We start from the raw sequence: 25,365 nt of genomic DNA on the forward strand, positions 1-25,365 counted from the left end.
GGACCCAGGCTCGGTGCTCTCCCCACAGGCGGCGGACGATCTTACCTCCCCGGACGCGCTCAGCACTGTCAGGGAGATGGACGTGGCCAACTTCCGGCGGGTGCCCCGCATGCCCATCTACGGCATGGCCCAGCCCAGCGCCAAGGTGACCCTCCTCGGGGCCCGGGTGCACTTGTGGGTTTGGGAGGAGAGGGCCGAGCCCCGTCACTGACGGAGTCCCGTCCGCCCAGGCCCTGGGGAGCATCCTGGCCTACCTGACCGACGCCAAGAGGAAGCTGCGGCGGGTCGTCTGGGTCAACCTGAGGGAGGAGGCTGTGCTCGAGTGTGATGGGCGCACCCACAGCCTGCGGCGGCCCGGGCCCCCCGTGGCCCCCGACCAGCTGGAGGTGAGGCCTCTGGCCTCTCTACGCCCCTGCCTTGGAGGCCTCCTGGGGAACTGGCCTGGGAGGGTCTTCAGAGTGTCCCACGCTCCTACTGTACATGGGGAGAAACTGAGGCCCCGGGAGGCGCAGTCTCAGGGAGTGGCTGATTGGGGTCTCCTCCCTGGCCCTGGGGGCAGTGGTGACCCCTGAGGCTCTGGGGGCTCGGGGATGGGCTGGAAGCCAGGGCTGGTCCTGGCCGTAGCAGGACTGGCCTGCAGGCTGCCTCAGTGGCCAGTGCCCTCTGGCCTGCCCTTCCCCAGGCCCTGGAGGCCCAGCTGAAGGCCCACCTGAGCGTGCCTGCCCCGTGCACGGAGCGCCCGCCGGCCCGCAGGTTCCAGACCTGCCTCACCACGCAGGAGGTCTTCAGCCAGCACCGCGGGGCCTGCCCCGGCCTCACCTACCACCGCGTCCCCGTGCCAGACTTCTGCGCCCCCCGTGAGCAGGTGAGGGGCGGGCAGGGCAAGGCCTCTGGGGACGGACGGACGGCGCCTCCGCTCTGGCCCGGGCGCAGGGAGGGAAACCACCCAGCTCCTGTGGGGCCTGCGGCTGGTCTGGGAGGTTTTCAGATTTGTCCCGAGGGCTTTGTCCACGTCCTCCCAAGCTTTGTGTATGCGCGCGCGTGTGCGTGTGTGCACGTGCACTTACGTGTTGCGTGTGTGTTGCGGATGGGCACGTCCGTGGCGTTTGTGGTGTGTGTCTTGAGAGTGTGTGTGGGGCATGCAGTGCTGTCTTGGGGGGTGTGTGTGTGTGCATGTGTCTATGGAGTTTGTCCTTACCGGGGGACGTGTGTCTTTAGGGGAGGGCGTGTGTGGCGTCGGTTTGTGGAGAGGATGGGATGGAGTGCTGTGTGTGGCTCTGAGGGTGTCTGCACACGGCGTCAGTGGGTCAGGACGTGTGTGTCCCTGTGGGTGTCTGTGTAGTTGTGTCTGAAGGTGCGCGGACGCAGCTGTGGGTCCTGCGTGCTGTGCGATCGTGGTGAGTGGGCTCGAGTTCCCTCACTCTGCTCTGTGGCTCACACCGCCTGCAGCGTGACCCTGGTGGCGTGTGCTGCAGGGGCCGGGGCTGGGTCTGGCTCAGGTGGGTGGCGAGGCCAGGGCTCCTTGTGCGGCCCGGGGCATGGCCCACGGGGACACACACATGTGTGTGTCCTGCCTGGGGAGGGTGGGCCAGTCGAGCGCCAGGCGCGTGCCACACGCCGTACCTGCTCACACACCAGTGTGGGGTGACAGGTTGCCACCTTACACGGGGTGTAGCTGTTGACATGCGTGTGGTGCCACGTGTGCCGCAGTGAGTCACGTGTGCGCACGCGGGCTCGTGAGCCTGGCGCAGCCACCAGGCTGCCGTTTGGATGGGGCCTCTTGGAGGCACCCACTGACTCGGACCTTGGTCCCCCCCCAGGACTTTGACCGGCTGCTGGAGGCCCTGCGGGCTGCCCTCACCAAGGACCCGGGCACCGGCGTCGTGTTCAGCTGCCTCAGCGGCCAGGGCCGGACCACGACCGCCATGGTGGTGGCTGTGCTGGCCTTCTGGCACATGCAAGTACGTGTGGCCTGTCACGTGAGGCGGGTGGGCACTCAAGCCCTGGGGACATGTGGCGGGAAGGTGTGGGGGTCAGAGACAGCCTGATGTGGTCCCCAGTACCCTCCTGCCGGTCCTGTGTGGCCCCCGGCAAGGAGCTGCTGGTGTGGGGGGTGCAGCCTGGGGAGGGTGCTCCCGTCCCAGCAGCTGTCCTCCCCAGGGCTTCCCCGAGGTGGGCGAGGAGGAGCTCGTGAGCGTGCCTGACGCCAAGTTCACGAAAGGCGAGTTTCAGGTGAGCACCGCCTGGGGGGCCCTGGGGTAGTGGAGGGAGGGGAGGAAGAGGAGTCCTGCTGGCAGGTCTGGGGGTCCTCAGCCTCTTCCCAGTTCTGTCACCCCTTCCACCTCATCATGTCAGTGCTCCCCTGCTCCCATTTCACAGATGAGCCAGCAGAGGCACGGGGCAGCTTGGCTCGGGGGCCCTGGCATGTGGCTACTGGAGATGAGGCTGGACCCCCCTCCCGCCTGGCCCTGCTGCAGGGCTGCTGTGTGCCCTGGGGAGGTCACTGGCCACCATCCGGGTAATGTTGGTGACAGCCTCCCAGGCACGTGGGAGCCGGCTGTGGTTGGTGACCTTGGTGCGGGGCCCCAGCGCCCTCTGCCCTGCCCATTCCTCGTCTCAGAGCGCTGGGTGGGCAGTTCCAGATTCAGCCATTCATGTGTCCTGCCTGCCGTGCCGCGGGTCATCTTCTCAGACATCCCCTGAGTAGGTGGCAGTGTCCCCCCAGAGTTGGCATGTGGCCGTCCCGCAGTCGGTGGCACGGTCAGCTCCTGCCTCCCCTCTCTGGCCGCCTTCACCGCGAGCCCGTGCCCTGCTCCTGCTGCCGTCCTGCCACCCTGGCCAGCGTGCAGTTCCTCAGGCGTGCCGGGCCCTCGCAGCCCCCGGGCCTTTGCAAATGCTCTTCCTTCTCTCAGGCCTCTTCTTTTTCTTTCTTCCGGCAGATCCTCTGGTGCTTTTCTCTTTTTTATTGTGGTAGAAGGTAGATGACAAAATTTGCCATTTTAACCATTTTAACTGTGCATTTCAGTGGCATTAAGTATACAATACATTTACCATCCCACCACCCATCTAACTTCTGTCATCTTGCAAAACAGAGACTCTGTCCCCATTAAACATGAACTCCCCACCCCCTCCCCCGACCCGGCGACCACCATTCTCCTTTCTGTCTCTGTGGATTGGAACACTCTAGGGACCTCATGTAAGTGGAACCACACGGCATTTGTCTCCTTGTGGCTGGCTCGTTTCCCTGAGCATAACGTCCTCAAGGTTGAGCCACGTTGTAGCATGTGTCAGGATTTCTTTCCTTTTTTTAAGGCTGAATCATATTCCGGCATGTGGATATACCATATTTTGTTTATCCTTTCATCTGTCGATAGACACTTGGGTTGCTTCCACCTCTAAGCTACTGTGAATAGTGCTGCTGTGAACACAGGGGTGCAGGTATCTGTTCAAGCCCCTGCTTGAGTTCTTTCGGGTGTGTCCCTGGAAGTGGAATTGCTGGGTCGTATGGTAATTCTGTTTACTTTTTGAGAAACTGCCATACTGTTTTCTAGAGCAGCTCCTCTATTCTGTACTCCCACCAGTAGCGCACAAGGTTCTAGTTTTTCCACATCCTCACCAACACCTGATTTCTGGGGTTTTTTTTGACAATAGCCGTCTTGATGGGTATGAGTTGGTGGTATCTCATTCTGGTTTTGAGTTGCATTTCCCTAATGATGAGTCATGTTGAATATCTTCTCATGTGTTCATTGGCCATTTGCATATCCTTTTGGAAGAAATGCCTATTCAAGTCCTTTGCCCATTTTTGAATTGGTTGTTTTTTTGTTGTTGAGTTTTAGGAGTTCTTTTTTTTTTTTTTTTTTGATTTTTGACATATTTTATTCAGATAGCAGTCTGATCACACATGGTCCAAGAATACTCAAATAAGTCAAATATAATCAGATGTTAAAGACTGGTCTTCAAACATCGTAGCCAATGATGCCACGCTTGCCTATGATCTCTCTGACATAAAACCACATCCACACCTCAGTGGCCACCAAACCATTCAGCATGGCTTCCTTAACTGTAAGCTGTTTGTAGCTACCAGTTTGAGCACTATTGACTATTTTTTTCAGGCTCTGAAAAGCTCTAGGGATCTCAGCAGGGGTTGGAGGAGCCAGCTCAACCTTGGCGTAGTACCAAAATGTGGCCAATCGAGGCTTCGAATAAGTCACAGCAGCGTTCACAAGTGCGGGGGCCTTCTCTGCCAGGTTACGGACAAATTGAGCCATGGTGCTAGAACAGAATGTCCGTCGCCCCAAAAGGCCGGCTGAATGTCCGTTTTAGGAGTTCTTTATATATTCTGGAAATTAATCACTTACATGTGATTTGCGAATATTTTCTCCTGTTTTATGAGTTGGCTGTTGTTTAGGAAAAACACTAGAAGCATGCCCTTCCTCTGCCCTCACGCCAACACGGACGATCGTGAACGCAGAAAAAGACTTATGCGACCAAATGTGGGGTGGTTTCCCCCACACACTGAGCAGCAGACACTAGCTGGGCGTCCTGTAATTTAAGTAAGGTACTGTCTACGTGGAGATAGTGTCAGATCCCACAGGTTGAGGGCTCAGTCCCCCAGACTGCCCCGTCCCTTTAGACACCAGTTGCAAGTCCTGGCCTCCAGAACTTCTGACAGAGCAGCCATAGATTTGGGATTCCACAACCCCCTCTTTGGGTTTGATGAAATTGCTAGAGCGGCTCACAGAACTCAGGGAAACATGTTTACTGGTTTATATGGACGGATATTACAAAGGATACAGATGAAGAGATGCGTGGTGCGAGGTATGGGGGAAGGGACACGGGGCTTCCCTGCCCTCCCAGGGCTCAGCACTCTCCAGGAACCTCCTCGCGTTCGGCTGTCTGGGAGCTCTCCGAACCCAGTCCTCTTGGGTTTTTATGGAGGCGTCATGACAACCGTGGAGAGATGTGATTGGACAAAAAGCACATGGCCTAAACCCAGCAAAGACTGACTGTTCAGATTCCTCGTGGCTTCTCTGTGCAGTATTCCTTCCTCTAGGCTATGGGGCAGGACCCTGTCTGGAGTGAGGGTCTTTGGACCCACAGTCAGATTAGAGTCCTGCCTTGGGCAGGTGACGGGGGGACAGGAGTCAGATTCTGTCTCCTGAGGCCTAAAGTGCCCAGCGTTATAACAAGGACTATGGGGGTTATGAGCGTGTCCTTTGTTGCACAGGTTTTCAATTTGGCTGAAATCCAGTTTGTCTGTTTTTTCCTTTTGTTGCCTGTGCTTTTTTTTTTTTTTTGAGACAGAGTCTCGCTTTGTTGTCCAGGCTAGAGTGAGTGCCGTGGCATCAGCCTAGCTCACAGCAACCTCAAACTCCTGGGCTCAAGCGATCCTTCTGCCTCAGCCTCCCGAGTAGCTGGGACTACAGGCATGCGCCACCATGCCCGGCTAATTTTTTATATATATATCAGTTGGCCAATTAATTTCTTTCTATTTATAGTAGAGACGGGGTCTCGCTCTTGCTCAGGCTGGTTTTGAACTCCTGACCTTGAGCAATCCGCCCGCTTCAGCCTCCCAGAGAGCTAGGATTACAGGCGTGAGCCACCGCGCCCGGCTATTGTTGCCTGTGCTTTTGGTGTTGTATCCAAGACATCATCACCAAGTCTGAAGTCATGAAGCTTTTCCCTCGTGTTTTATCTTACGACTTTTATAGTTTTACCTCTTATGTTTCGGTCTCTGATCCATTTTGAGTTCATTTTTGTAGATGGTGTAAGGCAAGGGTCCAGCCCCAGTCTTTTGCACGTGGATACTGTTTTCCCTGTTTGTTGAAGAGACTGTCCTCTCCCCAGTGAATGGTCTCCGCACCCTTGTCGAACACCATTTGCTTGTATATACAGGGGCTTATTTTCCAGCTGAAGTCTTAGTCTTCACGTCTATCTCTCGGATGTGGTAGTTAGCACTGTCCTTCCTCACCAGCCCCTGTGCTAGGAGGTTTGTGTGCACGCCCTTCCCCCCCCAGACAATCCTGGAGGGGTAGGTGCCCTTACTACTCCCAGTTTGCAGATGAGAAAACTGAGGCACAGGGAGCCCCATTACCCGACAGCCACGGCAGAGAAATGGCTGTGGACCTCAGAGCCTGTGTTCCAAAGTTACATTGTGTGACCTGAAGACACTCCTGTATCCCGTCCTCACCCACCCGCAGATTGTCCTGTGTCTGGAGCAGCTTCCTTTGCAGTTGATTTGGCATTTACTGGGCCCACGGTTGGGGGGAGCACTTTAGAGCATGGAGAGGCCCAGAGCAGACATCAGGGCTGAGGGCTCAGGGTGTGGCAGTGGGAGCCTAAGAGGGCTTCCTGGAGGAGGTGATATTTGAGCACCTTTTGGGAAGATGAGCAAGTGTGGCTGGTGAGGAGGGAAGTGGGCAGAGATCAGGTGTGCAAAGGAGGGATTCTGGAAGGGCAGGAACTGTGTAAGGCTGTGATTAGCTGAGGGGTGGCCCTGATTGTGAAGACCCTGGAGGGCTGCACTATGTTTGACCTTGGCCTTGAGGCCAGCAAGGAGGCAGCAGAGGTCACGAAGGGACTTTCAGTGTGGGGGCTCTGGCCGGCAGCTGTGGGAGGGGTGCATGGAGTGGGGGACTGGGAAGGAGGGGAGAGGCAGGGCTGAGTGAGGGGGCTGCGGGGTGGGCAGGAGCAACCTAGTCCCAATTGGTAGGTCTTGCGGGTCACTGGGTGTGGGGCAAGGAGGGCACTAGGATGACCTTGGGTTTCTGGCTTTGTGGTGGTGACAGCCAGGGATGCAGAATTCAGGGGAGGAGCAGCTTCAGAAGACAGGCCAGGAGTCTGGTTTCCTGCCCAAAGCTGCAGCCCTCTGCCAGGAGCCCCCCAGGGGACATAGTCCCCTGCATCCTCCTGGGGACCAGCTCAGAGTCCAGGTTTGGGGTATGGACTGGGCAGCTTCCTCCCTCTCCCCTGGGCACAGCCTGAGCCAAACCCACCACCAGTTCCTTCCAGACTATGCAGTTCTCTCCTCTCACTTGGGTGCGGCTCCATGCCTGCTGGCTGCGCCGCCCTGGGGCAGGCCTTGCTGAGAAACGCAGGCAGAGCCTTTCCCTGTTCGCACTCGGCAGCTGGAGCGGAGAGGAGAGAGAGTCAGGTTAGGTGTTCGTGTGTTCATTCACGGGGCAGCTGTTGATGGGCACCCAGCAGGTGCCAGGCTGAAAGTGAGCAACGGATGCAGGCAGCTGTCGACCACCTAGGGGCTCTGCAAGGACAGTGCAGGTGTGGGGGGGGGGGCTGTGGGGAGGGGTTCTGGCGAAGCTGGAGAGGCGGGGGCCAGGCCATAGACCTGGGTCCGCTTTTGGAGCTGTGAGGAGGCTGAGCCAGGGAATTATATTTATATTTTCATGAGACCTCCGGCCACCAGGGAGAGGAGGGGCAGGGAAGGAGGCTGGGACACCAGTTCGGGGTGAGAGGAGGCAGAGGTCTGGGTGGGTGCTGGCTGTGGAGGGGTGCAGTGCGGGCAGATTTGGAGGCGGGGCCCAGAGGGTGGGGCCAGAGGGATAGGGGAAGAGCCCTGTCCTCCAGGGTGACCTGCCTAGGCCTCAGTTTTCCCAGGAGTGAAGGGGGCTTACTTATATCAGGTGAGTGGTGTCCCTGCTGGGTTCTCCAGAGCCAGGTGTCCCCACGGTGCTTGGGGGCCACTTTGGGTCAGGGGGAGGCCAGGAGGACCCCAGCATGGACTTGTCATGCACCCTCTCCTCACCCCACCAGCCCTAGTATGTGACAGCTATCCATTTTATAGAGCTTTGTTCTGGACAAAGTTTCGTTTGAAGCAAGGTTTCTGCGGCTTAAAAAAACAAGCCCCTGAGTCAGCTTAGCATTCCACAGGTGTGTGGGGGGCCGTGTTTATATCCTGTAACACAAAGCATACCAAACGGCAATTCTGAGTCGCAGTCATGCATTTAATATGTCTTGAACAATTTAAAATCACTTCTATTCCCATGTTGTTTAGTAGAATTTTTTCCTAAAGGAAACCACTCCTTGTCTGTGCTCTCCCTGGCAGAACTGCGTGGCTCCGTAACACCTTTGGCCAGGTGGGCCGGTTTTCCTGATGGCTTTCTTAATGTGCTGTGGCAGATTGGAGTTTGAGTACGCAGTGTGAGTCTAGAGTACTAAATTGTAGCTTGGTGGGACTCCTGCAACAGCTTGTCAGCATTTGAAGACGTTAGTACCCGGTATCCTCTTACGGGAAAGTTGCCTCCAGGTTTTAAGCTGGAAAGTTATCTAAAGAAGAACTGCAATACATGGCTTTTAGATTTGTCAGCACTTGCATTAAGAATTGTACACAAATCTGAATTATGAAAGGAAAATAAAGAGCACCTTGGGAACCCCAGCCTCAGAGATGTCCGGAAGCCCAGCCTGGGACCCGAGGAGCAGGCCGGGCTCTGGTCAGGGCCTGTGCCCTCGCCCCGTGTGGCCCTTTGGTGGGGCTGATCCTGGTGCCGGGCCGCAGGCTCCCACCGGCTCTCAGTTTGGAGTCTGCTCATCCCCCTCCTCGGGCCCCAGGTGGTGATGACGGTGGTGCAGTTGCTGCCCGACGGGCACCGCGTGAAGAAGGAGGTGGACGCAGCGCTGGACACGGTCAGCGAAACCATGACGCCCATGCACTACCACCTGCGGGAGATCATCATCTGCACCTACCGCCAGGTGAGTCTGCCCGTCCCGCCCCATCCCGCCCCATCCCGCCCCAGGTGCCCTCGGGGTGTGCACAGCCCGGGTTGTGGCTGGTGTGGGTTTGAGGTGGCTTGAGGTCCTGTGGGCCCCTCATCGGCTCTCTGTTCCTTTTCCACCTTCTGGAAGTGGCAGTGATCTCTGAAATGGACACATGCCCAGCCTCCGGCCACTCCCACCTGGTGCTGCACTGCACGGTGGGGTGTGGGCAGGGATGATGTTCAAAGTGTTTGGCCCTGGGACCAAAGATGTGGCCAACCAGAATGAACACCCAACCCCTTCATGGTGCCAGGTGTTAACCCTCTAGGTTTTAGATTCTTGGGGGCCCAGGGGTTCTGGGCAGGAGGTCGGTGGGTGAAGGCTGTTTGGTCTTGAGGAATAGCTGCTTAAGAACCAGCAGGTGAGGCCAGGCATGGTGGCTCACGCCTGTAATCCTAGCACTCTGGGAGGCCGAGGCGGGCGGATTGCTCTAGGTTGGGAGTTCAAAACTAGCCTGAGGGAGACCTCGTCTTTACTAAAAATAGAAACAAATTAATTGACCATCTAAAAAATATATATACAAAAAATTAGCTGGGCATGGTGGGGCATGCCTGTAGTCCCAGCTACTCGGGAGGCTGAGGCAGCAGGATTGCTTGAGCCCAGGAGTTTGAGGTTGCTGTGAGCTAGGCTGACACCACGGCACTCATTCTAGCCTGGGCAACAAAGTGAGACTCTGTCTCAAAAAAAAAAAAAAAATAGAACCAGCAGGTGAGCAGTTTAGTGTTTTAATAGCTGATGCTGCCGTGCGGAGTCCCGGCTGTCACCCCAGGATGCGTGTGTGTTGTGTGTTCCCCAGGCCAGGGGCTGGCCCCCAGATGGGCTTTTTTTTGTCTGCTCAGTTAAAATTTGTTTTTGAGTAACTCATTAAATTATAAAAATAACGTTTCCATAACAGCTCAGATTTTATATAAAAAAAAATCTGGATTTTTAGTCTGTCTAGAAAGAATGTGCCTCAAATCTGTGCTGGTCCCCAGCCTTCCCTGCTTTGTCACATTTGGCCCTCCTGGCCTGGTCTTTCCTGGCCTGGTCTTTTGACCTGCTGGGCATTGGCGTTACCGCCCTGACCCTGTGTGGAGCCTGCTGACCTGCCCCGTGACTTTGTCTGGCTGCAGGGGCAGAGCAGGGGCTGGAGTGAGAGGGGCAGTGAGGGAGCAGGGGGCAGGGATGAGTGCTCCGTGGTGCTGAGAGGGGCAGTGTGTGCCTTGTGTTCCCTGCTGCTGCCAGAGAGTCTTGGGCTGCTTCCGTGGCCCCTGCAGAGAGGGGTTCTGCCCCAGGCCAGCCCACACCGAGCCTGCAACTGGGCACACATCCAGGAAACGGCTGAACCAGCCAGCCTTTGCTCAAGGTCATGGGTCAGACCCTGACTGGGGCAAAAGGTGGGTGCCTGGCTGGAGGCAGAGCAGGACATCTAGGGCCAGACTGGGTCCAAGACCAAAGGCCAGTTGGGAGGGGAGTTTGCAGAGATTAAGAAGCTGCCAAATGTGGGGAGGGAAATGGTGGTTGAGGAGTTTTAGAAGATGCACTTTGCTGAACTTTGGAAGATAAGATAGATGTGTTTTCTCCAGGGCCAGCAGTTAGATTGTATCCCCAGGCTCCTTTGAGTTACTTTGGGGTCCCACCCACGATGGTCTCGTGTGTTGTCACCAGGTGGCAGCAGTGAGCTGAGGCTGAGCTGCTTCCAGAGGGCACCGCTGGGCAGAGCTGAGGCTGAGTTCTCCCCACAGCAGGAGGCCCGAGTAGATAAAAGGGATGCCTAGCCCTGCTCCAGACCCACAGGCCCCGCACCCCTCGCTGGCCAGGCTCTGTCGGAGCCCCCTCTCCACCCGACTCCCAGTTCCCTCCATCTGAGCTTCGCAGCCCTGGGTGTCATCAGATGGCACCCGGAGGGCACAGCGGGGCAGAGCAGAGAGCTCCTAGGAGCTGGTCTTGAACACCCCCTGAGAGCCCAGGGAGGCCTGTCAGGCGGGAGGAGGCCGGGAGGTGCAAAGTGAGTTTAGAGGCAGGGCAGGTGGTTTGATGCCCACACAGTCTTGTCAGTTGTCAGGGATGAGTTTGGTGGGCAGGTCGGCAGTGGGAGGGAAGGCTGGTGTGGTCGGGGCTGTTTAGAGGTGGTTGCTCTCGCTGTTTGTTTTTTTTTTATTTTTTTTGAGACAGAGTCTCACTTTGTTGCCTAGGCTAGAGTGAGTGCTGTGGCGTCAGCCTAGCTCACAGCAACCTCAATCTCCTGGCTCAAGCAATCCTCCTGCCTCAGCCTCCCAAGTAGCTGGGACTACAGGCATGCGCCACCATGCCCGGCTAATTTTTTGTATATATTTTTAGTTGGCCAATTAATTTCTTTCCATTTATAGTAGAGACAGGGTCTCGCTCTTGCTCAGGCTGGTTTCGAACTCCTGACCTCGAGCAATCCCCCGGCCTCGGCCTCCCAGAGAGCTAGGATTACAGGCGTGAGCCACCACGCCCGGCCTCTCGCTGTGTTTTAAGGAGAAGGGAAGAGGCAGAGCCAGTGGAGGGCTCTCACCTGCTCCCCACGTAGCCAGCGCCCCCATTCCAGAGGCCAGCCTCAGTAGTGGGAGGATGGGCGTCCTTGAGCCCATCCCAGGGCCTCTGGAGGGACAGGGGCAAGACGCAGAGCCACTCCCCAGTATGGCCACCAGGTGGCCCCAGCGGGCTGAGTGGGAAACCTGGGCCTTCAGGCCTTTATTGAAAGAAAGGATTTGTTCCATCCAATTCAGCAAAGTCACAGCAGCTGCTCTGGGCTGGGCAGCCCCTCGGAGATCTGAGCAGACTCCTCCACGGGCTCCCCTGGCTCCACACTGGGGACGGAATTGAGGGGCAGACTGGGGAAGCTGGGAGGCATGTCCGTGGCTGTGGCATCAGACCTGCTCTGTTAGAAGGGCAGGGTGGGGAAGGGGAGAAGAGTGGTCTCCACTCGTCACTCTCTGAGGGTCTCCCATGGCCGAGGTGCCAGGCAGCACCCCAGTCCCCCTGCCACCCCAGCCCTGGGCCTGGAGGACAGGAGGACCCAGCTGCCCTGGGGCCCCACTGGCCGAGACTTTGTCAGTGCTTACCACTCTGCAGCCAGTGTCATTGTTACGGTGACTGTTGTTAACATGTTTGCAGTCGCCCTGTCCAGGAAACAGGAGTAGTTGCAGGTAACTGAGTGTGGGGGTTCTGCCTGGTCAAAAGTCCATGTGTGGTTTTTCGGAGGGGCACTCTCACTTGGCGCTCAGGTCTTAACTACAGGGATCCCGGGGGTGGGGGCTTTGGCACCGCTAGTCCTGCCCTGCCCTGGCCCCCTCAATCGCCTAATAAAGCCTGGGCAGGGGTGGGAGAGTGGTCAGGTCTGATTCTCCTGCGGGGCCTGACCGCGCTCAGCCTCCTCCAGCAGCCCCTCTGCTCTCCACCTCCATCCACAGCCCTGCCAGGGCCCTGGACAGACCTGCGGTCAGAGTCTGACCCCTCAGACGGGGCCGCCTGCAGGGTGACTCCCCCAACCCCCCCAGTCCACACCTTCTTCCTTCGGGCTTCCCCGCGAGTGCCTTTTTAGGGAAGTTAAGTTGTGCCGGCTGCACATGGGGAGATTTGGTCAGCAAGAAGGGAGCGATTCACTTTCGAACCAGGCTGGGAGTTTGTGGTCCCAGTAGTCATTGTTTTTTTTCTCAGGCCCCTGGGGCTGGGGGTCTTTGGGACCAGAGCCCCCTGAAGGGCCACCAGGGGCAGCAGGCCTTAAGATCGAAGCAGGGGTTTGTTTCTGCGGCCCCAGGTTTGGGTCTCAGCCAAGACTGAAGTTCCCCTTGGGGGGCCGGCAGGCCGGGCCGTGAAGCCCTGGTTTCCTCCTCCAGCCCAGCCTCAGTCTGGGAGGAAGTCCGTCTGCCGGCTTTGTCCCTGCTGCTGCGGCTTTGTCGGTTCTGCTGTGACTGTGGTTTACTCTCGGCCCCTGTGCGCTCTCAGCCTCAGGGCAGGAGGGAGACCTGGCCTGGGGTGGGGAGCAATCAGAGGCCCCTTTTTTGAGGCTGTCACTTAATTCTTGTGCCACCACTTGAAAGGAGGGAGCAGAATTCTGTTTTATGGCTCTGGGCATAAGGTTTTTAAGCAATCTGAGATCTGAGAGGTCATCACCTCATAGCCTCCAGGAAGTGGTGATAGAGAACAAAGAACTGTGGAAGGGACCTTAATCCAAGTTGTTGGGATTTCACAGACCAGTTTTAAAAAGGGAAGGACCTTTCTAGGGTTGCCAACCTGTAATTTTGTTAAATGTGTCCATTTTAAAGGAAGGAAGGAAGGAAGGAAAGAAACGGAAATCTAAAAATCTAACTGCCATCTAATATGGTTGGCATTTCTTAAAAGAAAGATTTTTTAATAACAAAAATAGAAGGGATATCATCTCAGGATAGAGGAGAGTCCTTGAAAAGATTTATATTTTTGAATTCTTGTGGATCTGCAACCCCCACAGGCTTGGGTTTGGGAATCACGGTTTTAACGACCGTTTCTCTGGCTTGAAAAGCAGAATGCCTCCTCCAAGGTCACCTTGCGCATTCTGGTCAGCCGGGCCTGGGCAAGTGTCCTGCCTGAGGTCGGGGGGTTCTGAGCTGCCCCAGCTGCCCTCAGACGAGGCCCCCGGGCAGCTCTGCACGTGTGTGTGTTCAGCATCTCTGAAATGTGAAAAATCGCCGTTTCTTTGCGTTGTGTGACATGTGATTGGAGTGGACGTTGGAATGGGCCCCATTATGGTCCACACGGCCCAGCACCAAACCCCGTGCAGATGGGAAGGAGCCTGCTGCCCAAGGAATGCGGATGTGGGAGCTGGGCAGGGCATCTTCTGCCTCTCTGACTCCCTGTGTCCCCTCCCGCCAGCTGGCCCCGGGCCCCTGGCGGGGCGGTGTGTGGGAAGCACAAGGGGGAGGTGTGAACGGGGCTCGGTGTGTGGGAAGCACAAGGGGGAGGTGTGAACGGGGCTCGGCTGACACACAGTAAGTGCCTGACAAATGGGAGGCTCTGAGGATCCACCGTAGGGCCAGGCGTCCTGTGCCACTCCTGGCTTCAGAATGTCCCTGCAGACCCTCAGATTCCAGTGCTAAAGGGCCTTAGCATCTGATTCCTCTGTCTGCAGGTGAGCAGTGGGGCCTGCAGTGGGAGACTGGGCTGCCCACCGTCCGCGTGAGCTGGCGGCAGAGCAGGGATGAGAGGCAGAGTCTCACTCCCGGCCCCGCTCCCCTCCTGGACCACATTGCCCTTGACCCGAGGGTCTCCCCGCTGTTGCCCTAGTGGGCTGAGGGGGGCCTGCTGAGCCTCCAGAAAGGCAGCCGCTTCCCTCACCCCCTCACTCCGACAGACCAGCTCCTGGAAATCGGTGGCCGTGTCGCACTGTGGTACCGTCTGTCTGTTTAACCCCCTGCCCTCTGGTTTCACACCACAGTCCCCAGGTGGCCTGCGGTGGGGTCTGCAGTTCTCTGCTGCAAGGAGGCCTGGGTGCTGTACGTGCAGGGCTGCACCTCCGTCTGGTCAGCCCCCCAGAGCCTCTGGGTGGGCGGGGACTTGAGCCCAGGCTCGGGGAGGGGACAGGACTTTCTACCTCCCTCAGCTCCATTTGCCCCGGAACATTCCAGGTCTGGTCCCCATATTGCCCGTCTGAAGCTTTCCTCCCAGGAGTCCACAGCCATCCTGCAACTCTAAACAGCACGTGGCTACTCGGCTTCCTGCCCCTCAGCCCCCAGTACCCCCAGACAATGAATTTCCCCTTCCTGGGGAAATTTCCCCTCCCCGGGGAATTTCCCCTTCCTGGCCAGCGCCGGCTTTCAACTTACACTTCCATAATAAGCAATTAAGAGCACGGCTCCTGGAATTTGGTGTTTGTGCTTCGTCCAGCAATAAAGCTATTCCAGGCCCTCAGTGGGGAAGGGTGGAAAATTTGGAGGTCAGTTCTCTGTTATGGATCAGAAAGGCGGGCTCAGCACGTGTATGAATCTCCATCTGCGTGGCGAGCTTGCACAGCAAGGGTGAGGACTGCTGTGGCTTGTTTGTTGTCATAGAGACACTGTTACAGCGTTACCAGAGGCTTACATGCTCCAGGGGGAACAGGGTCTCCCAGAATCCTGCCAGCATAGCAGTGATTTCATTTTTGCCGTTTTCTCTGGTCTTTGTGCGCTTGCGTGCACCTCCTCCCAAGGCTGTGCTTGTGGTGGGCCCCCGGGAAGTCTTGCCTGCCCACTTGGATGATGTGCTTGCATTTAAGCGTGCTCAGCCAGCACGTGCTGGCGCGGTGCCCGTCCCGTGCTAGACCTCGCGCTAACGCTGAGGGTGGACCAGTGATTGAAGCTGCACTGAGCTTATTATATTCTTCTAGTCGGCCAAGGAGGGGGCTAATGAGTAACTAGTTTCAGCTCATGGGCATTTTATCACATTTGCTGAGAAGCTCTCACTGGTCAGTCATCACATTCCGTGTTCACCTGGCACGCACCTGAGCGGAAGTGCCCGGTTTCACGTGCTGTTCCTGCGTAGACGTGGACCTGCAGGTTGCTGTGTGTCGCTCTCCGGGACGGGTGATGATGTGGACGTCAGAGTGAGTGTTTGCTCTGTCACCCGTGTGGATAATTTCTGTAGGCTGAGTCTTCGAAGAAGAATAATTGAATGAGTTGAAAGGTAGGAACTTAATTTTTTAAAATTATTTCGGAAAGTTTAAAACAGAAAAATTCAAAGTCGAGGGAATGATTTCCTGAGCCTCGAGTGGGCCCACCTCCTAGCCCCAGTAATTACCCAGCACGTCTGGTCACGTGTTGTCTCCGGCCTCTGGCCTCTGCACACGCTTGTTCTAGAGCCCGTCCTGGGCCTGTGTTTCCTCTGTGAATATTTCAGCATACACCTTTAAAGAAGGATTTTTTTAAAAAAAGGTAATCACACTGCCATTGTCATACCTTGGATAATCAGCAGTCATTTCTTATCATGGGGTATCTAGTTACTATTCAGATTTTCTCACTGGTCTCATAAAAGTCTTTCTGCAGTTGGATCCAGATCCGCCCAGGACCCACAGGTGCCAACATTTGGTCGGTATGGCCATAAGTTTCTCTAACAGTCCTCCTTTCCCACTGAAAGATATTTGTTTCAGTGACCTGCTTGTCCTCTGGCCTTCCCGTAGCCACCTTTGCTAATTGCATCCCTGGGTTCAGGGTGTCCTGTGCCTCCTGTAAACTGAGATTCTGGCTCAGGGTGGCTGTTATGGTTACAAGGGGTGCTGTGTGCTGCCATCGGGGCCTAGAAGGTCCCCCTGTCTGTTGCTGTGACTGGCACATGCTAGTGTGTGTTGCCTGGGCTTCTTATTTCATTTGGAATTTGCAGAATGGTGACCTGCTGATTCCCTCATTCCTTCTGCATTAATTCACTGCAGTACTTCCAGAGAGACCCCCCTGGGGGCACAGCGGGACAGACGAGCAGGTTCCGTGTGTGCCTTCTCCCCGAGTGCCCGTCTTCAGAAGATGAGTTGGTCTGGAAGGTGCTTGTCTGAAAATAAGGGTGAAGATGTTACATTCAGTGAGGCCTAACATCCCTCTAGGCTCGGATGGGCTTGGGGTCTGTGGGGAGAGTGTGGGTGACTGGGCTGGGGGTGGGCAGGGAGGGGAACCAGGCAGGGGCTGACAGGGGGAGGCTGAGAGTCGCCAGAGACGAGTGCTGGAGCCTGGGTCCCTGCCTGACCTGACAGCTCCTCGGCCAACTCGGACCTCGCCCGACAGGGGCCCACACCACGCTGACACACATTTTCACAGCCACAGTGGGGCCTGGTCCTCACTCTGCACCCATGTGTGATGAAGGGTGAGCTTTCATGTTAGCTCCATTTTGCCCTTTGAGGAAGGAGGCCCTGGGCTTGCCCAGGAACACGTAGCTGGCAGATGGCAGGAGGAAGCCAAGACCCCAGACCCTGACTCCCAGATCAGGCCACTCCGCCATGTCATGCTGCCTCCCGAGAAGGAGGGGGCACAGTGTCACCTCTCCTTGCCCGCCCCAGCCCCACTGTGGGGGAAATAAGAACTGGAGGCCATGGCTCTCGCCCTTGAGGCAATACCAGACTGAGCAGGAGAGAGAAGGCCAGCGGACAGGAAACATCCCAGACACAAGTCATGGCTGGAAGGTGGTGCGACCGGACATTTTCCCATGGGACAGACCTTCCCTGGTTTAATAGTCTCGGCCCCTGTCAGCCTAGGCCTTTCTCACGTGGGCCAGCCTCAGGAGCTGCGGCCCACAGCGAGGCCTCCTCTGTTGTCCAGAGCGTCTGAGAGGTTGGGTCAAGGCCTGGTCGCCCTGTGCGTGTGAGAGGGCCAGAATGCTCAGGGCGTTTAAGAACACCTCAAGAGGAAGGAAAGAAAACCGTCTGAATTAAGCCGCTGTGTGAGACGTGGGAAGGCCGGGGCTGGCTGAGGAGAAGCCAAGATGGCCGCCAGCCCCGACGGTGGCACCGCCCGGTGAGCTCGTTGTTTCCTCTTGGGCTTGGGAAGGGAAAGTATTTGTGACAGAAACCAAGGTCAGGCTCCTGGAGGAAGCCCTGCTAGAATCATTAATGCCAGCGGCTCTTTCCCTTGGCTTTGGCTGGTGAAATTCATTCCTACTGTTCTGTATTTAAAACCATCTACTGTGTCTCCCAACTTCCCTTCAGAAAGAGTTTGAAGAAAATCTGAGGTGAAGGTAGCCACGTAAGGGAGAAGTAAAATGTCTTTTGGTCTCAGAGTTAGAATTGATGTCATAATGACTGTAATGCTTTAACTTTGAGCAGTACTTTTTAAGTTTTCTAAGAACTCACCTTTTGTCTCCTCTGGTCCTCAGGAAAGCTGGTGAGATCAGGGCGGATTTTATTAGACCCATGTTACTGAGGAAGAAACTGAGGCCTAATGAAGTTTGTGACTGGCTGGAGGCAGGACCAGGTCTGGTTCCCAGCTCCTCAGTCTGCATTCCTGTCCCTTCCACGGTGGCAGCCGTCACCCAGGGGGCACACGTGGTGGCCCCACAAAGGAGCTGCCGAGAGGTCGGAGAGATCAGCTCGGAGCCCCAAGGACTAAGGTCTTTTATATATTTTTTTTTTTTTTAACTTTTTTTTTTTTGAGACAGTCTCGCTTGTTGCCCGGGCTAGAGTGAGTGCCGTGGCGTCAGCCTAGCTCACAGCAACCTCAAACTCCTGGGCTCAAGCGATCCTTCTGCCTCAGCCTCCCAAGTAGCTGGGACTACAGGCATGCACCACCATGCCCGGCTAATTTTATATATATATATATCAGTTGGCCAATTAATTTCTTTCTATTTATAGTAGAGACGGGGTCTTGCTCTTGCTCAGGCTGGTTTCAAACTCCTGACCTCGAGCAATCCGCCCGCCTCAGCCTCCCAGAGTGCTAGGATTACAGGCGTGAGCCACCGCGCCCGGCTAGGTCTTTTATATTTTAAGGAAAAATATAAAGCAAGACAGCTTTGGCTCTGAGCCTCAGAGGGGGTCTCTCTCAGCTTCTCTAAGACGCTGGTGTGGCCGGAGATGTTCCCCGAAGACACCGTTCCCATAGGTAATGAGCCTCCAGGGCGGGACCTCTGCCATCACGGCAGCCCTGGAATGCTGTGAAGTGTCACATAAAATACAACCCAAGGGAAGGGCTGCTTCCCAGCTCTTTCACACCCAGCCCAGAACACAGCCAGCGGGTGGGGCGCGGCTGCCAGAACAGAGAGTCTGAGTGTGTAGGGCACAGTCCTCGGTAGCCAAGACCTCTCTTGTCTCCCTTCCTTCCCATCGTAAGCTAAGCTGGGGCCATTTCCGCCCTCCAGGGTGACTTTCCTGATGAATTCAACAGTAGACATCCCTTGAGCACCTACGGTGTGCCAGACTTGGTCTGTAAGTGTGCACCATTGAGCGTGGACTTCTCAGTGGTTGGGGGGGGGGTTCAGTCTCAACGCCAGCGTCTCCCCACCCTCCACCCTGGCATGATCCCCGGTGTGTTGCTCTGTCTCGGCCTGCGTTGTGGTTGTTAGCAGAGGCCCTTCTTTCTGTCACAAGGGGGCTGCCTCACTCTAGGACCCTGCCTGGCACAAGTAGGGGCTCCACAAATTTCCGTCTAGTGCGTGGACGGAGAGAAGGTTGAATAAATTGTTGCACAATAAATAGGAAAACCTGATTGCCACCTTCACTCTACCTTTTGGTTCTTTGTCCACGTTGTTGGTCTTCCAGGACAGGAGACCCTTCTGTAGCATGCCGTAGAGCCCTGGGTCGGTGGTTGGAAACCCCGGGCTCTAGCCCCGGCTTTGCCAGGAACTCCCTGTGCCACCTTGGGCAAGTCACTTTGGCCTGCCTGGGCCTGTGTTTCTCCATCTGTCACCTGAAGTTGTTGCCTGTGTTCTGCCTGCCTTGCGGGGTGGTGGTGCAGACCAGCCTGGGGCCAGTGGAGGTGGGAGTGGGGGGCGTGGGGTGTGGTGGACAGGGGCAGGCCACCAGGCAGACCCCGTGTGCAGGGACAGTGGGCTTCTTGCAGGAGAGGACCGTGTCTCGTCAGTGCTGACCCCAGAGCCTGGCCTAGCCGTGCTGGGGACAGTGCTGGAGGAATGGCGGACAGAGGAATGGCGGCCCGCGGTGCCAGGTCTAGTCCCTTTGTGCTTTGAAAGTACTGAATGAAATACAACATTTTAGGAAGTCAGTTACCGGTATGGGCTGAGGACTATTTTCTCCCTTCCAGCGTTAGGGACAGAAAGCTTCCTGTGGTGGAGGCCCCACTGCCAGGCAGGCCCGAGGATGCGGTTTGCAGGGACTCAGTGGACACCCACCGGAAGTAGCCAGTTGCTTGGGGGCCGGAGTCTGCCAAGGAGAGGGTGGTGTCGCACTGAGGAAGCGGGTGGGGTCTGAGCTCTGCAGCCCCACCCGTCAGTGACTGGCCATCTTTAAGGGCTGCTGGCTGCCTGCCCAGCCAGAGCCCCGCCTTAGCTGGAGGCAGAGGTCACCAGGCCACATTTGTTGAGTGGGTCGGGACAGCAGGGAGGCTCCAGTGATGGGGAGGGTGGTCGTCTGGTTCACATTGACACAGACCCTGAGCCTGGTCTCACTGGCCCGTCTTACTTCTCTGGGGCTCTGGTTTCCCGAGTCTGAGCTGCATCCAGGGTTTAAGCGCACAGTCCCTGCAGTCCCTAGCAAGAGTGGACAGGAGGCCTGGGTTCCTACCGGGGCTCTGCTGCCAGCTCTCCATGTGACCCGGGCAGGTCAGTGCACCTCTTTGACCTCAGCCTCACTGTCTGGAAAGCAAAGGGGTGAATGTAGGCAACCTAGGCATCCTGTGAGGCTGGGATTAATGAACGTGCAAGATGCAAGCACTAGTCATCCATTGAGTCAACAAGCATTTATTGCACACCTACCAGGCACTGTACTAGGTGCTGGAGACACTGCACACACAAAAGACAAAAGTCCCTGCCTCCTGGGGTCTGCATTCTAGTAGGCAGGCCCACGATGAACAAAGCACAGTGAGTGGTCTGTGGGACAGTGGTATGTCTGGGAGAAGTGGAGCAGGTAAGGAGGTGTGTGTGTGTGTGTGAGGGTCCGCAGTTTTAGATAGGGGGTCAGGCAGGGACTCGGGGAGAAGGTGGCATTGTACACCGATCTGTGGGAGGTGAGGCAAGGAGCCATGCTGGGGGAAGAGTGTTCCGGAAGGCGTACATGGCAAGTGCAAAGGCCCTGAAGCAGAGCTGCCTGCGAGGGGGGCCAGGGCAAGCACTGAGCAGAGTCACTCTGGTGCTGAGTCAGGAACAGATGGCAGCGGGTGAGGGCATGGCAGGGAGGCCATTTAGGCTGTCCCAGGGTGGCAAGAGGCTGGCAGCTTCTGGAAGTGTTTTGAAGCAGGGCCAATAGGGGTTTCCTGATTGGTTAGCTGTGGGGGAAGTGAAGGAGAAATCCCAAATTTGGGCCTGAGCAGCTGGGACAAAGGACTGTTACTAAGGTGGGCAAGCTGTGGGTGCAGCAGGCCTGGGGTGCGCCCAGGAGGTCCCCCAGACTGTGCTCTGGGTTTGGGATACCTGACCAACGCCCCTGTGGAGCCCCTGAGTGGGTGCGTCTGAGTCTGGAGCCCTGGCAGCTGTCAGGAACCTAGATTCTAGATGATGCTGGAGCCATAAGAAGGGGGCAGGGGGCAGGTGGCCCGGGGAGTGAGTGCTCATTGGCCACTGAGCGCCCCCTGCATAACGATTCCAGATAAGCCCTAGCTGTGGTCTGGTGCCTGCCCCTGGGCATATCATCATTTGCAGAGACAGATCCTGCCTCGGTGAAACAATTAGAAACCTCGAGATGGAACGAAATGCATCGTTAGTTAAAAGGTTCAGACTGAGGGCAGAGGGGGCTGGAGTGCTCACAGCAGGCCTTGGAAGAGTGGGGGCTTGTCCTGGGCCAGGCCAGGTGGAGGGGGAGGGCATTCCAGGCAGGAGGAACAGAGTGGGAACGGTCCAGAGGCAAGAGTGAGGTGGGGAGTGGCTGGGCATGACCACAGTGAGAGGACTAGGGTGGTAGGAAAAGTCTGGGTATTGGGCTCCATGCCCCAGCTCAGAGCTCCGTGACCTTGGGCAGTTACTTAACCGAGCCTCACCTGCAAAATAGGATGGATGTCCCTCTTCCTCCACGGGGCTGCCAGGGGAGCATGTTGGAGTCTAATCATCAGAGCAGAGTGTGACATGCTCAGCCTGGCACATGGCACGCAGTAGACCCCGGACACACGCCCACTCCCTGTACAGTCAGCCCCAGCCGTGCCTCAGTGGGCCTCTTCCTGGTGGCCCTACAAAGAGAACTTTGCGACAGCCACTGCAGGCAACTCTGGGCCTGCCTCGATGCCAGGCACACCGGAGGTTACAGAGTCCTCAGGCGCCCAGAGCTCTCGCTGCATGTCCCGGGCCCTTCTATTTTAGGGCTCATACCAGTGGACTAGGCGGCCTTGTCTGACTCCACCGCAGCTAATGACAGCCTGGCCTGCAGGCGGTTTAGAAACAGCCCCACTATTTTTATCGACAGGAGGCGGCCAAGCTGTCCTCTTGCCCAGGCAGCGTTGACATGGGAGGGTTTGAAGGAAACCAAGGCCTTGACAGGAAGATGGGCCGTTGTCTCCAATCACATGTGCCACCTGGCAGGATGTGCCCACAGAGCCTTCGAGGTGGGGGCGGGGGTCAGGCGGCACCTTTATATTGGTCTGAGTTTAGAGATAATTCCACCCCTACCAGTCGGGCTCAGAAGGAGTCACTGCACCTCTCCACCCCGGACAATGTTCCTTAAACGTAAGCCTGCCGGTGTCTCTCTGTCCCCGTTGGAGGGGGCCACAGAGAGGAGGGTGCTGATGTGGCCAAGTTCAGGGCTGCGGGCTGTCCACGCCCACAGAACGTTGCCTCGGAGCGCTTCATTGGAAAGTAGTTTACAGTGGCTCTTGCCCAGTGCGGCCCCGGGCGATTTCCTTTCCTTCTTTCTAAGAACACGTTTGTAAATTGGCTGGAGCCTTTGGTTGGGGGCAGGGAGGGATGGAGATGCCTGAGGGATGGGGTGGTGAAGGCAGGGCGGCGTGGACTGTCTGTCCTTGGAAATAGGTGGGCTCGTGTTGTATTGGCTGCGGTTGGTATTTATTAATAGGTAAAATCCACTTGTTTGGGTTGTTTTGCTTTCTCCCTAATTTTTAAGCAAAATTGATTTTTTTTTTTTTTTTTTGAGCACATGCTTAGTTAATCCTTAAAATAGCAGGCAGCCCACCTGCACCTGCCCAGATGTTCTCCTGTGGCAGCACCGGGCCATTCCCAGCCCCATACCCACAAGGAGCCTTCACTGGCCTCCATGCAGGTCAGGTCTTGGCTTGGCCCCCTCTGGCCCCCATCACCCCTCCCCTGCCACCACAAGCTTTCCCCTGTCTGCCTGCAGGGGCTAGGGGTGCCCTGGGGACACGGCTCATTCTGTGGCCCCTTCCTGCCTCCCGTTTGCCCTCCCACTCTCAGGCTACCTGCTGTTCCTAGCCCACCTCAGCCCCTCCTCTCTCTACCTCCCTGGTCCCGTGACTCGCCCTTCCTCCATCCCCAAACGCGGCTGCTCCGGTTGCTTCCAGACCGTCTTCCGCCTGCCCCTCCTGACCCCCAGCCTCTCGGAGGCAGGGCCTGTGCGGGGTTCATCTTTGCATCCCCAGTGTGTGGCTCGGTGACGGGCACAGTGTGGCTGTACCCTCACCGTTTGATGAATGAACGGATTGTGTGGCCCTTCACGGTTTGTAGGTGCCTTCCACAGCTTACATGGCTGAGAAATCCTACCTCCGTAGACCTGGGGGCTGACAGTTATAACAGCAGAACCAGGACCAGAATGCAGCTCAGACTGTCTTCCTGGGAGTCAGAGCTCTGGCCTTGGCCCCCTCACCCCTCCGGGCACAGCCTGCTGTCCACCTTCCACCCCTACCCCCGTCTCCAAGGCCCCCTTGCAAGTTACCTGCCACTCTGAGACCCCGGGGGCAAAGACAGCAGAAGCTCTGAAGGCAGAAGTGGGAGGTCGGGACCACAGGTCCTGTGTAGGCCACCCCAGCTCCGATTCTCGGGGCTGCGGCTGTGCCACGTCTGGGGTGGGCACCACACCCTAAGGCCTCCCCACGGCAGCCGAGGAGGAGACGCACATAGACCAGCATTGTGTGCCTGGAGGGAGGGCTCCCAGCTGTGGTCCAGCTGTTGGGAGACCAGCCCTTCCTGGCTCTCCAAGGCTTGGGGCTTGCTGTGCCCTCCCACGGATTTTCGTTACGCCTGAGTTGTCCCAGTGCCGTGTCTTCTGGGAGCAGAGAGAGCTGCCATGGGCCTGGGCAGAGGCCTGGCAGGGGGGATGAGAAGGGGGTGGGTGTGAGGTGAGCTGTGGCCTTCACTCTCCCGGGCTCCCCCTCCGTGGGCTGCAGTGCTGGGCGCTGGGTGGGCGGCACATCCACGGTGGGTTAGAAGAGCAAAGCCGGGCGTGGTGGCAGAGTGCCCTGCAGGAGACCCTGGCTCTGTGCATCCTGGGCGTGGCCTGTCTCCCTGGTTCCCCACACTGAGTAGAGCCTTGAAAGGATCCCTTTAAGTCTCCTTCCTACAGAGCATGAATCTCCCAGGAGTCTTCTGTTACCAGGTCACTCCCAGCCCCGAACCTTCAATGGCTCCCTAGGGCTAAAGCCATGGTGCTCAACTCTGGACATGGAGGGTCACCCAGAGAGATTTTAACAATCCCTACGCTTGGCCTGCCCACCCTGCCAGAATTCTCATTTGATTGGGCTGGGCATCTGCCTTTTAAAGCTCCTCGTGGTTCTCGTGGATAGCAAGGTTGTGAACTGCTGACCTGGAGGATAAGCTTCCTGGGTGGCACAGGCAGGTTCCAGAATTGGGTCCCAGCTCAGTCTCCCTTCTTGTCCCTCCTCATCCTCCCTCCAGCCAGGCCAGCCCCTCCACAGCCCCCACACACCGGGCACCATCCTCACCTCTGTGTCCGTCCCCCCCCCCCCCCCCCCCCCCCCCCCCCCCGTGCATGGGCTCCACAGCCCAGCTGAACTCGGACACCCTCAGGGAGACATAACTTTAGTTGGCTTTGTGGCCACTGTCTCCTCAGCGTGCGGCCTGGTGCTGTTCCCCACGGCAGGAGCTGCCTGCTAAGACCATGACTCCCTCGACTGCCAGCGCCCCCTGGCCTGGGGGCCTTTCTCGCCCCGCTGTCTGTCCCCGGCCTTGGGGAGGGCGAGGACTGGGGTCTGAGGCCATAAGCACACCCTTCCACCCCTGATCCCGAACTTTCTGAGAAACAGGAGAGGAAGTCAGTTGGGGACCAGCTGGGCTTGCAGGCCAAGGTGGGGTTTCTCCCCTCACAGTTGGGGCTGAGCTCGCCCACCTGCTGAGCCCAGGCAGAGGGAGGCTGAGAGGAGGCGGGGAGGAGGTCAGAGCTGAGAAGAGCTTGGCCTTGCTGCCCTGCTGCCACCAGCCCCTGCCAGGCCGTGATCAGAGCCCTTGGAGAGAGGGGAGCCAAAGTCTTTCCTCTAGTCCTGGGAGGGTGGGGGCTGGGGGAAGAGAGACAGCCCTCTTGGGGCTGCCAGGAGTTGGCAGGAGGGGCCTCCCTAGCGGCTGGGGCTGGGCATTGGTCCCGCCACCGGGAGGGCCTCTGCACACTCGCACACCATGGAGGGTGTGTGCACGGGCCTGCCTGTGGACGGCCTGTTCTCTCTCGTCTGGCCGCCCATCAGGATGGGATCGTGGTCTCACAGTGAGGAAACAGAGGCCAGGTGGGCTGCCATGCCTCTTAGGTAGGCAGCAGTCTTCAAGGCACTAATGTGCTCCACCGTCTTTCCTGTGGCCTGGGCAGGGTGATGCTCTTGGCTTCGCTGAGGGCAGCAGGGTGTGTGTGTGTTGGGGGGGAGAGAATCCCCCCGTCCCCGCACTGAGTCCACCTGCCCTGTCCTCCAGGCGAAGGCAGCCAAAGAGGAGCAGGAAACGCGGAGGCTGCAGCTGCGGAGCCTGCAGTACCTGGAGCGCTACGTCTACCTGATCCTCTTCAACGCTTACCTCCACCTGGAGAAGGGCGACTCCTGGCAGAGGCCCTTCAGCACCTGGATGCGGGAGGTGAGAGGTGGGGGGCTCAGGCTGAGG

General features: G+C 57.4%; 1 protein-coding gene and 1 pseudogene across 2 annotated transcripts in view; one reads left to right on the plus strand and one right to left on the minus strand.

The window, feature by feature from the left end:
• The window catches only part of PALD1 (phosphatase domain containing paladin 1), a 75,957-nt gene that overhangs the window by 46,507 nt on the left and 4,085 nt on the right, over positions 1 to 25,365 (plus strand). Inside the window, exons 13-19 of the mRNA XM_012762611.3 lie at positions 29 to 145; positions 231 to 386; positions 683 to 865; positions 1,821 to 1,961; positions 2,161 to 2,232; positions 8,566 to 8,706; positions 25,183 to 25,338. Coding sequence (XP_012618065.1) covers positions 29 to 145; positions 231 to 386; positions 683 to 865; positions 1,821 to 1,961; positions 2,161 to 2,232; positions 8,566 to 8,706; positions 25,183 to 25,338 — 966 coding nt within the window. The remainder of the gene's footprint in view (positions 1 to 28; positions 146 to 230; positions 387 to 682; positions 866 to 1,820; positions 1,962 to 2,160; positions 2,233 to 8,565; positions 8,707 to 25,182; positions 25,339 to 25,365) is intronic.
• Positions 3,840 to 4,315, minus strand: LOC105870192 (ATP synthase F(0) complex subunit g, mitochondrial pseudogene; annotated as a pseudogene). The gene has a single exon (XR_001153494.3). The product of XR_001153494.3 is annotated as an ATP synthase F(0) complex subunit g, mitochondrial pseudogene (transcript).

This window comes from Microcebus murinus, chromosome 14, assembly GCF_040939455.1.
Source record: "Microcebus murinus isolate Inina chromosome 14, M.murinus_Inina_mat1.0, whole genome shotgun sequence".
NCBI lineage: Eukaryota > Metazoa > Chordata > Mammalia > Primates > Cheirogaleidae > Microcebus > Microcebus murinus.